This window comes from Heloderma suspectum, chromosome 3, assembly GCF_057233095.1.
Source record: "Heloderma suspectum isolate Gila_16-S chromosome 3, 16-S_ref, whole genome shotgun sequence".
In the NCBI taxonomy this organism is placed as follows: Eukaryota; Metazoa; Chordata; class Lepidosauria; order Squamata; family Helodermatidae; genus Heloderma; species Heloderma suspectum.
The window spans coordinates 229,095,366-229,111,064 of record NC_139460.1 but is presented as its reverse complement, the minus strand read 5'-3'; the positions used below and the strand labels follow the sequence as shown (position 1 = coordinate 229,111,064).

General features: G+C 44.2%; 1 protein-coding gene across 1 annotated transcript in view; it reads right to left on the bottom strand.

The window, feature by feature from the left end:
• CFAP46 (cilia and flagella associated protein 46) overlaps positions 1–13,410 on the bottom strand; it is a 132,491-nt gene extending 119,081 nt beyond the window's left edge. Inside the window, exons 1-6 of the mRNA XM_084841931.1 lie at positions 13,327–13,410; positions 12,056–12,138; positions 9,216–9,340; positions 8,992–9,123; positions 6,505–6,569; positions 5,110–5,274 (exon numbers count right to left, since the gene is read on the bottom strand). Of these exons, the coding sequence (XP_084698057.1) occupies positions 5,110–5,274; positions 6,505–6,569; positions 8,992–9,123; positions 9,216–9,340; positions 12,056–12,104 (536 nt within the window). The 5' untranslated portion in view covers positions 12,105–12,138; positions 13,327–13,410. The remainder of the gene's footprint in view (positions 1–5,109; positions 5,275–6,504; positions 6,570–8,991; positions 9,124–9,215; positions 9,341–12,055; positions 12,139–13,326) is intronic.
• Between the last annotated feature and the right edge of the window lie 2,289 nt (positions 13,411–15,699).

The following is a 15,699-nucleotide window of genomic DNA, read 5'->3' as shown; positions in this document are numbered from 1 at the left end:
AAAAATTGCAGCCCTATGAAAAATGTATTTTTTTCCTTTTTGAGGGTTACTTTTAGTTCCCCTCACCCTGCCTTTCTTGTATATATGGAGTCCCCAGCACAGTGCCCATGAGTGCCATTGCACCCACAAGGGCCAGACTGAGATGCTTGAGAAGCTATATTTGCCCCTGCAAATTAATGGAGCAATTTCTCCATTCACTCATGGACCGGGGGGGGGGGGGGAGATGCCCTGGTAAAAAATGGCTGGAGAGGGGTGGAAGCCAGCCTACTGCCAAGGACCTTTGTGGCAACAGAGTCCTTGGCAAGGGGTGGGCTTCTTCCCTCCTCCAGCCAATTTTCAGCATGGGGCCTTTTACCCTCCCTATTCAACTGAATGGAGCACTTCTTCCATTCACTGCACACTGTACATCAAAAGATGGCTGGAAGGGGAGCAAAGCCCACCCCCAACAAGTATCCTTGGGGAAACAATGTCCTTGGTGTGTGGGGGGATGGACTTCTCCCCCCACCCCCTGCCAATTTTCAACAGGACAGAGAAATTGCTCCATTCACTTGCATGGGGATAGGTGGGAGACAGAGAGAAAGAAAGAAAAAGAAAGAGCTCAAGGGAGAGAAAGAGAGAGAAAAACAGGGAGGGAGAAAGTAGGAGTCAGAGGGAACAAGAATGAAAAGAAGAGTCAGGGAGAGAGTGTAGGGGGAAGGAAGGAAGAAAGGAGGAGCTTGAGAGAGAAAGGTCAGAGAAAGAGAGAGACACACACACACAGAAGAAGGCACACCCAATATTTTTGTGATTCTCCCCCCATCCCCCAGTAGCCAATTTATGGTGGTGCCAGGACACTTGTGTCCTGCTTGTGGGTTCCCACTTGACAGCTGGTCAGCCACTGTGTCAACGGAATGCTGGGTTAGATGGACCCTTGGTCTGACCCAGCTAGGTTCTTCTTATGTTCTTAAAATTCCAAATGGGCCAAAAGGCCCAGAAAGTTGGGGCACCTGTTGTACATCCTCAGAAAACATTTTAGACAAAATTTTGACAACGCTGCAATGGTCAAGTTATACAAACATATCTTCAGTTTTCCCTTTTAGAAAACGGGAAGTTTGACTAGATAAGCAACTGAAAGTTTGACTGTTGTTGTTTATTCGGTCAGTCGCTTCCAACTCTTCGTGACTTCATGGTCACGAAGCCCATTCCAGAGCTTCCTGTTGGCCGTCGCCACCCCCAGCTCCCCCAAGGTCAAGTCCGTCACCTCCAGAATATCATCCATCCATCTAGCCCTTGGTCGGCCCCTCTTCCTTTTGCCTTCCACTTTCCCTAGCATCAGCATCTTCTCCAGGGTATCCTGTCTTCTCATGATGTGGCCAAAGTACTTCAGTTTTGCCTTTAATATCATTCCCTCAGGTGAGCATTCTGGCTTTATTTCCTGGAGGATGGACTGGTTTGATCTTCTTGCAGTCCAAGGCACTCTCAGAATTTTCCTCCAGCACAGTTCAAAAGCATCTATCTTCCTTCGCTCAGCCTTCCTTATGGTCCAGCTCTCGCAGCCATAGGTTACTACGGGGAATACCATTGCTTTCACTATGCGGACCTTTGTTGTCAGTGTGATGTCTCTGCTCCTCACTATTTTATCAAGATTTGTCATTGCTCTCCTCCCAAGAAGTAAACGTCTTCTGATTTCTTGGCTGCAGTAAGCATCTGCAGTAATCTCTGCACCTAGAAAGACAAAGTCTGTCACTGCCTCCACGTTTTCTCCCTCTATTTGCCAGTTCTCAATCAAGCTGGTTGCCATAATCTTGGTTTTTTTTAGGTTTAACTGCAACCCAGTTTTTGCACTTTCTTCTTTCACCTTCGTCATGAGGTTCCTCAGCTCCTCCTCGCTTTCAGCCATCAAAGTGGTATCATCTGCATATCGGAGATTGTTAATGTTTCTTCCAGCGATTTTAACTCTAGCCTTGGCTTCATCAAGCCCAGCACGTCGCATGATGTGTTCTGCGTACAGGTTGAATAGGTAGGGTGAGAGTATACAACCCTGCCGTACTCCTTTCCCAATCTTAAACCAGTCCGTTGGTCCATGGACTGTTCTTACTGTTGCTACTTGGTCATTATACAGATTCCTCAGGAGGCAGACAAGATGACTTGGTATCCCCATACCACCAAGAACTTGCCACAATTTGTGATGATCCACACAGTCAAAAGCTTTAGAATAGTCAATAAAACAGAAATAGATTTTTTCTGAAACTCCCTGGCTTTCTCCATTATCCAGCGGATATTGGCAATTTGGTCTCTAGTTCCTCTGCCTTTTCAAAACCCAGCTTGTACATCTGGCAATTCTCGTTCCATGAATTGCTGAAGTCTACCTTGCAAGATCTTGAGCATTACCTTACTGGCATGTGAAATAAGTGCCACTGTTGGATAGTTTGAACATTCTTTGGTGCTTCCCTTTTTTGGTATGGGGATATAAGTTGATTTTTCCCCATCTGTTGGCCATTCTTGTGTTTTCCAAATTTGCTGGCATATGGCATGCATCACCTTGACAGCATCATCTTGCAAGATTTTAAACAGTTCAGCTGGGATACCGTCATCTCCTGCTGCCTTGTTATTAGCAGTGCTTCTTAAGGCCCATTCAACGTCACTCTTCAGGATGTCTGGTTCTAGCTCACTGACCACACCGTCAAATCTATCCCCGATATTATTATCCTTCCTATACAGATCTTCCGTATATTTTTACCACCTTTTCTTGATCTCTTCTGCTTCTGTTAGGTCCTTGCCATCTTTGTTTTGGATCATACCCATTTTTGCCTGGAATTTGCCTCCGATGTTTCTAATTTTCTGGAAGAGGTCTCTTGTACTTCCTATTCTATTATCTTCTTCCGCTTCCGCGCATTGCTTAAAAATAATTCCTTATCTCTTCTGGCTAACCTCTGGAATTCTGCATTTAATTGGGCATATCTCCCCCTATCACTGTTGCCTTTTGCTTTCCTTCTTTCTTGGGCTGCTTCCAGTGTCTCAGCAGACAGCCATCTTGCCTTCTCGGTTTTCTTTTTCTTTGGGACATTTTTTGTTGCTGCCTCCTGAACAATGTTGCGAACTTCTGTCCATAGTTCTTCCGGGACCCTATCTACTAAATCTAGTCCCTTAAATCTATTCTTCACCTCCACTGCATATTCATGAGGAATATTCGTGAGCTCATATCTAACTGATCTGTGGGTCTTCCCTAGTCTCTTTAGTCTGATTCTAAATTGTGCAATAAGAAGTTCGTGATCTGAACTACAATCAGCTCCAGGTCTTGTTTTTACCGACTGCATAGATGTCCACCACCTTTGGCTACAAAGGATGTAGTCAATCTGATTTCGGTGTCGACCGTCTGGTGAAGTCCATGTATAAAGTCGTCTCTTAGGTTGCTGGAAGAGAGTGTTTGTTATGCACAGTGAGTTGTCTTGGCAAAATTCTATCAGCCTATGTCCTGCTTCATTTTGTTCTCCCAGACCATGCTTGCCTGTAATTCCAGGTGTCGTTTGACTACCCACCTTAGCATCCCAGTCTCCTGTAATGAAAATAACATCTTTTTTTGGCGTACTATCCAGTAGGTGCTGCAGATCCTCATAGAACTGATTTGCTTCTTCAGCATCTGTGGTTGGGGCGTATATTTGGATCACTGTGATGTTAAATGGCTTACCCTGAATTTGAATTGAGATCATTCTGTCATTTTTTGGATTGTATCCAAGCACTGCTTTAGCCACTTTATTATTAATTATGAAGGCTACTCCATTTCTTCTGTGGTCCTCTTGTCCACAGTAGTAGATCTGGTGGTCATTTGATGTGAAGTGGCCCATTCCAGTCCATTTCAGTTCACTAACACCCAAAATGTCTATATTTAATCTTGACATCTCCCCAATAACCACATCCAATTTGCCCTGGCTCATAGTTTGACTAGATAAGAAAAAAACAACAACAACCCAACAAACACCCAGTACCCAACAATCCCTTTAACACCAATTTGGTTTTATGCTAACATTAAAAGGGTGTATTTTCCCCTATATTAAGTTAGGTTTCCTAACCTTTATAGCACCTAATGATTTATAGCACTTTCTGCAAAATATGTGTGTAGACCATGTTACTATATATAGCTTGTTTTAGGAGGATTGAGTGGTATGTACTGAGATGGTACAGCTCTCCATAAAGGACTATAGCAGTTCAATTTTCAATAGCACTTTGATAGATCTGTACTCAAACCATTATATCTGTGGCTAACATCATTCAGAGAAAATAGCAAGAAAGCTAACAAGCAGTTCTGATGTACTCCTCTTGCCATCTCAAAGTCCCTCAATACTTCATCTTGCTTTCTGATTCTAAGTCTTGAAGCTATTTCAGTATAATATTATATCAATAATCACTTGTAAATGCTAACCCTTGTTCAATCAATGCTGACAGTAGGGCTGAGAGTCGAATGACTACAGACAGAATTATGTCTAGAAAATTTGAGCCAACATCTGACTGAGTGGATCTCTTGGCCAGTTTCAATTCTTTTCTCTTTATTTCTCCCAGAGGAAATGTTTTTAGCCTATGAAGAGCTATCATTAATATAAAAGAATAAAATATCACATTGCTATCCCCGTCAATGCCATGTCTTTGAGTCACTTCATTTGAAAGAGTTCGTAATTTGATGGGCAATAAAAGACTAACACGTCTGATCCATTTAGTTCAATGAAAAATGACAAGAACAAGGTGTTCACTGTGCAGTTGGCATCTCTGCCAGTCCAGAGCAGGTGTGTGTAAAGAAAAAAGTAAGGAATGCTGTGATTAGATATATGGAAGAAAGGAAAAGCAGCAGCCAGAAATCTTTTGCAGTTTGAAAATATGTAATGAGTTATAATAATCTGCAATATAATGGACTGCTGAGATGGGCTAACAAAAGTAGTAAGAGTAATTGACAAGGGGAAAGAACACAGGGGAGGCAACGTTCTCATTTAGCCAAAAGATTCTGGATTGTTTTGGAACAGTCAATTTTTCTGTTGAGGGAACTGTTAAGAATGCATAGAAGCACCAAGGCACCATAGCGAACAAATGACAAACACATACCACAGAACAATCCTTTCCATAAAAAGCAAGTCAGCTTACATCATGAGTTCTGCTGTCCAGTCCTTGTCTTCCTCAGTTGGATGTTTCAATGCAGGCACAATCTGAGAGAGGCTTGGAATAAGAAAGTGGCGGAACCCAGGCTTAAAAAACGGCCTTACAAACTTCCAGTAAATAACTGAAGCATTATATATCAAAAAATAGTATCTGGAATAAAAAGAGTACACATTAAGATAAATTGTTTTCAACAAAAAGAGGCAAGAAATGGACTCTGGGCTTTACTCTTTCAAGCCTTGTCCCCGCAACCTCATAGCATGATCTATTTCATGGGTAGTCAACCTGAGGTATACGAGCCATAAGTAATACACTTGAAAAGAACAAGGGGGCCTGACTACGACACAGAGCAGGGGTGGGCAACATGCAGCCCCAGGGCACATGTAGCTTGCGCTGCCCTCCACCCTGTACTGCTGAAATGTGCAGTGGCAAAAACAAGTTACACTTGGCCATTTTAGGCTTCTGTACCAGTCTGCCCACAAAAACCGACGGCAAATTTGGGGCGGGGGTTGCTGTCACCAAATTCAGCAGGCTGGTGATGGCAAGAGTGTGGCCTGTGGAACAGTCGGGGGGGGGGGCAAAAATGGCCCCTGGCCCCCTGAAGTTGCCCACCACTAAGACAGAGTCGGGCCTGCACTTCTGTTTATGTCTCCTACACTACACTGATGCTTGCTCCCTGCCTTACTAGACTAGAGACAAAAGCACATCAAGGCACCTTTCACATTTTGGACTTTATCTGCCAAAGCAATTAATCACCAGTGGTTAACCTGGTTTTCCCACTATCTCTGTCTTCCATATCTATATATTTGTAACCCACTTTTCTGCCTGATAACAGGCCTCCTTCTCTGCTGACAATAAGTAAAAATCAATACATAATAAACACAAGATTTTGTTTTTAATGGCAGTGGTGACTTATTAAGACTCTGTAGATGGGAACAATGATGGAAAATGTCCACTCTTCAGGCATTAATATTGCTGCTGCTTCAGGTGTGGCTGTATTTTCACTCAGCTCTGAAATTTTGCCATTTTCAAATGACAGGAATCCTGGCTCTTCCTACACATTTGTATCCTACAGGCACAAACTACTATATGTGAATAAAAACAAAGACTAGTAAATACATTCTGATATGAAGTTCTGGAAGATGGGTCCTACTTGATTGTGTTGCTGCAACACACCCATTCTGTACAAAAACAGCAGCTACCCTGATAGCCATTTTGGGTGAATAGATGAAAACTCTAATAAAATTACTATGTATTTCTGTGCTGTGACTTAATATTTATTTATCTTGTCAAGTACAATGGTTGTTTCAGAAATTATGCAATGGAGTCAGGGAGATGATTTTCAAAAGTGACAAAAATGGACATGAGTTATAAATGTCTTACCTTGAATCATCTAATGCAAAGTCTATTACCTTCAGCAAGTTTATAATGAATTTTTCAAATTGTTCCTAAAATATAATAAATAATATTTAACTTTCAACTTTACAACTTTCGCCCAGTCTCAAATCTGCCATTTTTGGGCAAGGTGATTGAGCGGGTGGTGGCGATGCAGTTGAAGGCACACTTGGAAGAAGCCATTATCTAGACCCATTTCAGTCGGGCTTCAGGCTTGGGCATGGGACAGAAACGGCCTTGGTCACCTTGGTGGATGATATGAGGAGGGCTCTGGATAGGGGCGAATGCTCCTTCCTTGTTCTCCTCGACCTCTCAGCAGCGGCTTTTGATACCATTGACCACGGTATCCTCCTGGACTGCCTGGAGGGGTTGGGCATTGGAGACACCGTATTGCGGTGGTTCCGGTCCTTCCTCTCTGGCAGGTACCAGAAGGTAGCACTGGGAGAGGAGGTTTCGGACCCTTGACCGCTCACTTGTGGGGTGCCACAGGGTTCCATCTTCTCCCCGATGCTATTTAACATCTATGTGAAGCTGCTGGGGGCTATCATCAGGAGGTTTGGGGTGCAATGTCATCAGTATGCGGATGACACGCAGCTCTACCTCTCGTTCAAATCTTCACCAAAGTTGGCCGTAGAATCCCAGTCCAAATGTCTGGAGACGGACAGTGGCTGGATGGGGAGGAATAAGCTGAAGCTGAACCCTGACAAGACCCAGGTACTTTTGGTGGGAGACAAGAGGAGGCTGGGGGATGTTAACCTGGTGTTGAATGGGGTATGGCTACCCTTGAAAGACCAGGTCCGCAGCCTGGGGGCATTTTGGACTCCCAGCTGTCCATGGAAGCTCAGGTGTCAGCTGTGAGCCGGACGGCGCTGTATCAACTCCATCTGATACGGCGGCTGTGCCCCTTCCTTCCTGACCATCTGCTCCCATCAGTAGTACATGCCCTGGTCTCCTCTCGTTTAGACTACTGTAATGCACTCTATGTGGGGTTACCCTTGAAGATGGTTCGGAAGCTGCAGCTGGTGCAAAACGCGGCAGCTCGCCTGATTAAAGGCAGCCACTGGCAAGATCACATCACTCCAGTGCTGAAGGAGTTGCACTGGTTACCAGTTGTTTTCCGGGCCAAATTCAAGGTGTTGTTTTTGACCTTTAAAACCCTATATGATTCCGGCCCAGCTTATCTTAAGGAGCGCCTCCAGCAACACCAAACAGGCCGCTTAACAAGATCAGTCTCGGATGGCCTTCTCTCTGTCCCATCAGCCAGGACAGCTAGAATGGTGGGGACGAGGGAGAGGGCCTTTTCTGTGGTGGCCCCCACTCTGTGGAACTCCCTCCCTAAGGAACTCCGTCATGCCCCCTCTTTAATGAGCTTCCACCGTGCATTAAAAACGTGGTTGTTCAGGCAGGCATTTGGGGTGCGTTAGGGTATTTTAGAAAATGTTTCTATTGTAGAATTTTATTGTTTTAAACTGTTTTTTTATATGTTGTACATCGCCCAGAGTGGCTGGGTGACCAGTCAGATGGACGATTAATAAATTTAATAAATAAATAAATAAAACTTGGGAATGAAGAAAAACCTTTATTGTTTATTTATTTATAAAAAAAGATGTATCTTTCGCACTTTTAATACTTACATACCACTTATTATTTACTTAGTACAACTCACAATTTCTATATACTCTAATTTCAAAAATAAACATGTACAGACAAATTACTATTATTTTGAAAGTGTATGCATGCATATTTATATATTCTTATAATACATGCATATTATATGACTCAGAGTTTGAGTTGCTTAACTGATGATTATTCAGCTACATTTATTAAATTAATATTTATATTAATAAATAATAAATACCACTTAAACAAGCAGAGGGGGCACAGCTGGCTGCAGAGGGGAGGAAACTTTCCTTCCTCTAATGTTCTTAAGTTAATAAAGCAATTATATGTCCCCTGGGCAGCGGCTGGGGGACATAGGATTTTTCGGTTACCTGGCTCTGGTCTTAGACATGGCTCCAAGCTCAGAGCCAGGAAACCACGCCCCCCCCGCCCCCCGCTGGCGTGGAGAGAGCCACACCGGCTGCCTCTCTGTGCCTGGTAAATGGAGTGCGGAGACAAGGGAAAGGAGACATTCCTAGGGGTGGGGAAGAGAAGAGTCTGGGGCGGCTGGCTTACCCCTATTGTTATCGCTGCCTCAGCCTCCTCCCCAAAGCCTCCACTAGACAGGCAAAATCGCCTGTCTAGCTAAAACGCAGCCCAGGAGGCACAAGGCACCCCCTTCTCTGCACAGGATATTCGTAAGCCTCCAAGTTCAGGGGCTTACATGTACCCAGGGCGCAACCCAGTAGATTCTAAGTCATCTTAGGATCCAAGCCATAACGTTTACCATATAACATTAATTTTGCCTTTAACTGATCATCAATTCATTAAAAAATAATAGTCTTAACGGTATCAAAACTCACGGTATGTGCTCACCAAATTATCAGTAGATACAGGGGTATATAACTGGCTCTGGCACAAGTACGCTCTGCCCAAAAACTGGTTAACAGGAGGTTTTCCTTTAAAATACATTTGTAGACAGTCACTGCTCATTTCCGGGAAACCCATCTAAAATTAAACATATTTCAGTTTTTGATTACAATCTACAAAAAACAAAGCAGAGAAAATGTTACCACTGACAAAACTTAATGCACAGTTACCTGATGTGCTTGTTCTGCACACAAGACATACAAGTCAGAAGAGAAACTCTCAGATGAATCAAGGGCTGATTTTCCTTCATCAGCTGTTTTGATTAACTTGTAACTACTCTTCAAAGCATCAGCATCTTAAAAAGAACATTCAAATTAGATGGAAAACAATACTTTGCATTTATCTATATACTATATAGAGAAATATATATCTATACTACATGAAAACTAGTTTTGAAAAATTCCTATTTTTGTTTCTTAAGCTGTGAGAAGCCTGAGGCAGGGATGAATGATTCTATCAAGTCTGTTTCTGAGCAGGTTGTCATATCTGCGCACTAGAAATCATTCTGATACAAGTCCATACTGATTTGCCAATTCTTCTTTTAAAAAAACTGTGCACATTTTTCCAAATGTGCGTATTTTTGTGCAATTTTAGAAGTGTAGACATTTTCCCCCAACATAGGATAAAGTGATGCTGTGCATATCTTTGTGCACATTTTTTTAAATTTACAGAACCGGAGCACAGCATTCCAAGTAAGTGTGAATTTCTGGCCATTACTGTAGTCCAGTCTGCTTTTTCGTATCCAGGGAGTGCAAATTGGGTAAGTCCACATCAAAATGCAGTTGGCAGGCTGCTTGGCATGAAAGCCTGACACTTCTCCCAGTATTTCGTGTGGTAAGGTGCTGTCACTTTAAGAAGCTCAGCCTGGCACCCTGTGTAAAGGCAAGCCTAAAGGGGCCGATTTGGCTGCAAAGGGTGAAAAGCCCAAAGGGATCATGCCATGAGGTCATTAGCATCTGGTCATGTACTCAGGTCAAGGTTTAGCAATAAGATTAGATCAACCACACAAAGATGAAGGCACATCCATCAGGAACTAGGTATGAATACACCCCAGGCAAAGAGTTGCATACCCTTATGTTGCACGATTACTGAAAAGTAGGATGGTTTTGCATAGATTCCCCACCCTTAAGCACAGCAATCTCAGAGAACCACTATCTTGATAAGATTTAGCCCGTCCAGAGACTCCTGCCACTCTGACCAAAGTCATCTCCCTTTCTTTTGTCTGCTTTGTCCAAGTTGTTTTTCAAAAAATATTTTATATTTTTTTCAAAAGAAATTACAAAAAACACATTAATATTAAATTCAACATCCGTTTGTCTAAGTTTGGTCCCAAATATTTGTTCTTTTTGCTTGTCTTTGTCTAGAAACGCTACAAGAATCCTAAGCTATGTCCTCTGGTCTGGTCATACCTACCAGTCCTATTGGCTCTCGGATACTCACTTCCCTACTGAAATCACATTCCGGGCCCTAACAAGGTCTTGACACTCCACATTTCTCTTTTGTGGCAAGCTCCACTGGTTCTTGGACTCCTGAGGTCTTGGCACCCCACTCTCTTGGTGCATGACAAACCCAGTCTCCTGGTTGAGTCCATTGTCTCTCCCTCCCTCAATGAAATCACTTCAAGCCATGGAACCTGGGATTCTGCAACCAACCCTCATCAATCCTTTTTCCCAGACCACCCAGTTCTGGATACCTAAATCCCTATTCCTACCAAAGTGGCAGCCCGCTCCCAGCCTTTTCCATGGGCCCCTTTTTCCTCGGCAAGCACAGGCATTTGTCTACACCCCAGTGTTAACTTTGAGAAGTTTTTAGCATGTTTTATTTGATTTTTTAATCTTTTTTTTGTAAACTGGCTTGGTTGGTTTAACAGCAGTATAGAAATACCATAAAGAAAATGAAATAAAATAAATATTGTGGTCTTGGCAGCCATCTAGGCTGTAGCAAGCCACTCAGACAAACACTTCACCACAGGCACCCTCAATCCTAGAAACATAAGCCAAACTTGAAAATGATCATGCAAAGTGGCCCTCAGGAGCAATCAGCACATAGCTACTTATACACTGCCTTATCTGAAATTTAAAACAATAAAACCCTAAAATAGTAAAAACAAGAGCATTAAAACAGTAAAAACATTAAAACCACACAACTATGTGGGAACCATCCTCACAAAAACATAGAGGATTTGCTATCTCTATGAAATAAATGCAAGTATAGAATGCTGGTTCACCTTAGTTTAGCATGCCCAAAATTGGTATCAGCACATCATTTGGGTACTCTGAAGTATGTATGTTCTCCATACATAACATTATTAGACATAAAACATTGTATGATGAGGGTTCAGCCAATATCGACAAAAAGGAGCTCAATCAAGGGTGTGTGTGGGGGGGGAGGTTATTTAAATAGAAAGAATCCTATTATACATGTGTTTTCATTTCATGACTAAAGCTGCAGTCCTATGCACAGTTACCTAATAAGTCCCACTGAATACGCAGGACCTTACTTCTGAGTAAGCTTGCTTTGGATTGCATTTCTATTACGGGGAGGTGGGGGCAGAATATCCGGTATATTTTCATGTCTAGGGGGCGACCACCTATCCAGTGCAGGGCAGGAGAAGCACAGAGGGGATCGTTCCCTCCGTGCTTTTCCTGCCCTGCATTTTCGGCTAGACAGCCGATTGAGGCTGTCTAGCCACGGGAGGGCTGAGTGGGGGAGGAGGCTGCTGTACGACACACTGGATGTGCCGTACAGGCATTTCCGCCCTCCCCACCCAGGAATGCCCCCAGCCACACCCCTTTTCGGCCATTCCGCGCTCTTCTTGCAAGTGCGGAGGATGGGGCTGTTCCACACTGCCTCTGAAGCAGCGCGGAAGTGGGGGGGGGGTTGATTCCCGGAAAACCAGATATCCTATGGCCATCTAGCCGCTGTCTAGCGGCCATAGGATTGCTCCCTCCACAGCTTACACTGTAGATACAAAGAAAAAGATGTCTAGTAATAGTTCCTAATCATTTACCTTGGTGCCTTTCAGCATCTGACAGCTGCTGCCTGATTATTATCTCCATGCTTCCTTAGCTGTAGATCTTTGTTCAGAATCTTCTGCAGGAAAATGGTGAATGACAAATGGTGAATTAAAGTGTATTTATTTTATTTGTATTACAAGAAAAGTTGTTCTAAAAAATGTTGAAACTAATCACCCTTACTTTTAAAAACTTGGTATTTTGCTTGCCTGTTTCATAAGTCCTCAGCACTGAGCAAGATCACTGTATAGTAGAGCACATAAAACATAACGATGGCTGCAATCCTGTCCACACTTATATGGAAGTAAGTCCCAATGGACACTGTGGGACTTAGTTCTGAGAATGTGTATAATGACTGCAATTTCTGAACACATTTACTCAAGAGGGAGCCCACTGACAGATGAAAAATCCAGGTCTGGTCTGAAAGCTTGCAAAGATAAAATTGTAATGCTATTTGAGAGATTTCTATAGCAATATTCCTAAGCTCAAAGCCCCAAAATCCACTGTTCAGGATTTTTTTTCTCATGGACCAGCACAGCTATCTCTGTTTTTGTTTTTATAAGCTCAAAGCCGTTTACACATTTTTTTTTATAAATCACATAAAAGATAAAATCACAATAACTGATAACAATTTTATTCAACCAAAACAGCCTAGCAATAAAAAATCATGGTAGGCTGCAGACCTATGCACATTTGCCTGGTAGTAAGTCCCATTGAACTCAGTGGGCCTTACCTCTGAGTAGTCGCGCACAGGATTTGGCCTGTTGCCAGGCCCTGCGCGTTAGATGGAAGTTCTGCAAAGCCTCCAAACATCAAGGACTTTCTCTGAGGGGCGAGAATATAATCGTGACCTACTTTATTCTATGATTTATTATTATTATTATTATTATTTTTAAAACAGAGGTCTGAAACTCAAGCAAAGAGTAAATTAAAACCAGTGTAGGCAGGTGGCTCCGGTTTTGGTGGGGCTGTGCATCCATTCTGGGTTTCAGTCAGAACCAGCCAGAATTCTAAAGGAGCTATCCAGGGTGCTGGACCCTATCCCCAAAATAGGTGCGGCACCGTGGATAGCTCCTTTAGAGTTCTGGCTGTTTCTGACTGAAGCCCAGCATGGATCCCCAGCCCCACCGAAATCGGAGCCACCGGCCCCCGCTGCTTCAAGCCGCACACGCCTGACCCGCCGTGCTCCCACATGATGCCGCATCGCCTCTTTCCCCCGCGGCCATTGCCTTGGGCAGATGCCGCCTTCCTCGGCGCCGAGACCCACCCGGCTTCCTCCTGCTCCGCCAAGGCGGCCCCCGGAACGCGCCGCGGCGGGAACCACTCCAAGCCCGCCGCCCTTCCGCGTCTCTCGGTCGCCTAGCAACGCACGGACTCCCCCGCCCCCTGCTCTACGGGTTCTGGCTCAAGTCAGAATTCCCTTCCCAGCGAAATGCCTTCCCGCCTCAGCCAGAAGCGCCAGCCGCTTATGGAGATAGGAAAAGGGTAGAGCGACGTCTGTCGTCGTCTTTCGGGGGGGGGGGGGGAGGAGAGTTGCCATAGAACTCAGTGGAGACATTCAGCGTGTCCCTCCTGAAACAAAAGGTAGCATCAAAAAAGATGAATCTGCGCTTGTTCTAACCTAACGCTTACTTTTTCTGAGTTTCTAAGCATTTTTCAAATATCGCTGCCTGCGCGAATTCGAATTTCAATACTGTCTGCGTTGCAGATCGGGGGAGCTGAGGCTGGGCGAGTGAGGCTGAGGCTTGCGACAGCCCTGCAATGTAGTCCAGTGTTAATACAGCGTGGGGGTTTGGGGGCTGGGTGGGTGAGCGGGAAGTCAGGCTGATGCTAAGAGTGGTTTGCAACGCTGCAGTGTAGTCCAGTGTTATATTTATTTATTTATTTATTTATTTATACCCCGCCTTTTTTCCTCTTGCAAGGAACCCAAGGCGGCTTACATTATCCTCCTCCTCTCCATTTTATCCTCACAACAACAACCCTGTGAGGTGGGTTGGGCTGAGAGTCTGTGACTGGCCCAAAGTCACCCAGTGAGCTTCCATGGCCGAGTGGGGACTAGAACCTGGATCTCCCAGCTCCCAGTCCAACACTCTTGCCACTACACCACACTGGCTCTGCATTGTCGGTTGGGTTCAGGCTGAGGCTGAGGGGGTTGCTTACAATAACCCTGTAATATAGCCCACTGGCACTACTACAGGTGAGAGATAATGGAGGACATGATCTAATTGGATATTATTTAAACTTTGACCCCAACATGGAGGATAAGGCTATCAATCTCTACTAGTCCTGAGGGCTGATGTTACCTCCAGTATCAAAGGCAGTGTGCCTTTGTACCTCAGTGCTGAGGAACGTAGGCGGGAGGCTGTTATTGGACTCATGTCCTACTTGTGAGTTTCCCACAGCTGGTTGGCTGCTGTGTGAACAGAATGCTGGACTGGATGGACCTTTGTCTGATCCAGCATGGCTCTTCTAATGTTTTAGAGGTGAGACTGAGGCTATTTTGGATTCCCAGCTTTAAAAAAGCATACAAAACCCGGCTAGCCTCAGGTGCAGGAAAGATCAGTCTACAATTGCCCCCTCAGAACCTCTTTGAACCCAAATCTAGCACTCCAGTGCATGCATAAGCCTTTGGCCCTATTGACTTGCATGCAGTTTTGTTGTCTTTTTAAAGGTCTATATACTCCAGAAACACACAATAAGACTTGAAAGACCAGGATCCTGTCTTTGCTGCTACCTTTTCGATTTTGGCTGGGAGGGTGGGACATGCTTGCTTGTGTCAGACGCTGCTGCACTAAAATCCTGATTTCTCCATTGATTTTTATGGGCAACTTTCACCCGCCACAGGAGGGTGGGGGAGAAAGAAAGAGAAAGAAGCATTCTATTGGAAGCCAGAAAAAAATGGCTCTGAATGTTAGTCTAGTCAATACAAATCTGTGTCAACAGCAACTGGAATTAGTATGTGCCTCCTTTCTACTTTCTGTCGCAAAACATACAGTTTTGTATTGTGGCCCTGCTCCTTCTCTTCCTCATTCCTCCCCAGAGGGAAAGTGGATCATTTATTGAGCATGAGATGAGAGGTGCTATACACCTTCCAATTTGCCTATTTATGATTAATGTGTATAATGTGTGCAGATTCTGCTGCTGCCAGGTTGGTGGCGCTGAAATATGGATATGTCTTATACCATAGTCAGTATTTGTCTTTTCCTACTACGAGGCACGCATGGAAATTGCTGTTACTTTCTTGTCATGCACACACGACACTGCACTCTACACTGGTGGGCAGAAGATAGAACTCTGGATGATCAGCTGCGATAAAACCAAAGAGGCACCATCTTAAAGTATTGGCAGCCATCCGAGGCAGCCTCCTACAGTGGAAAGTCCCATAGGAAGATACTCTTATCAACTGCCTTGTTGACACCAACAGTAACGGTCTGTTTCATATCAGGTACAGCCAGAGGAGCCCCCCTCCCCCCCAGAGTAGCCACCACTCCTGCAGCTGGTTAGAACCAGTTCCAGCTAGATCGCTTCCTGCACAGCTTGCAAGGACAGGTCAGCCGTAGAGACATGTCAACTACGCATGCTTAATGAAGTTCATGAATATTATGTGGCCCACCCCGCATAGCTAATGAGGTCATTATAC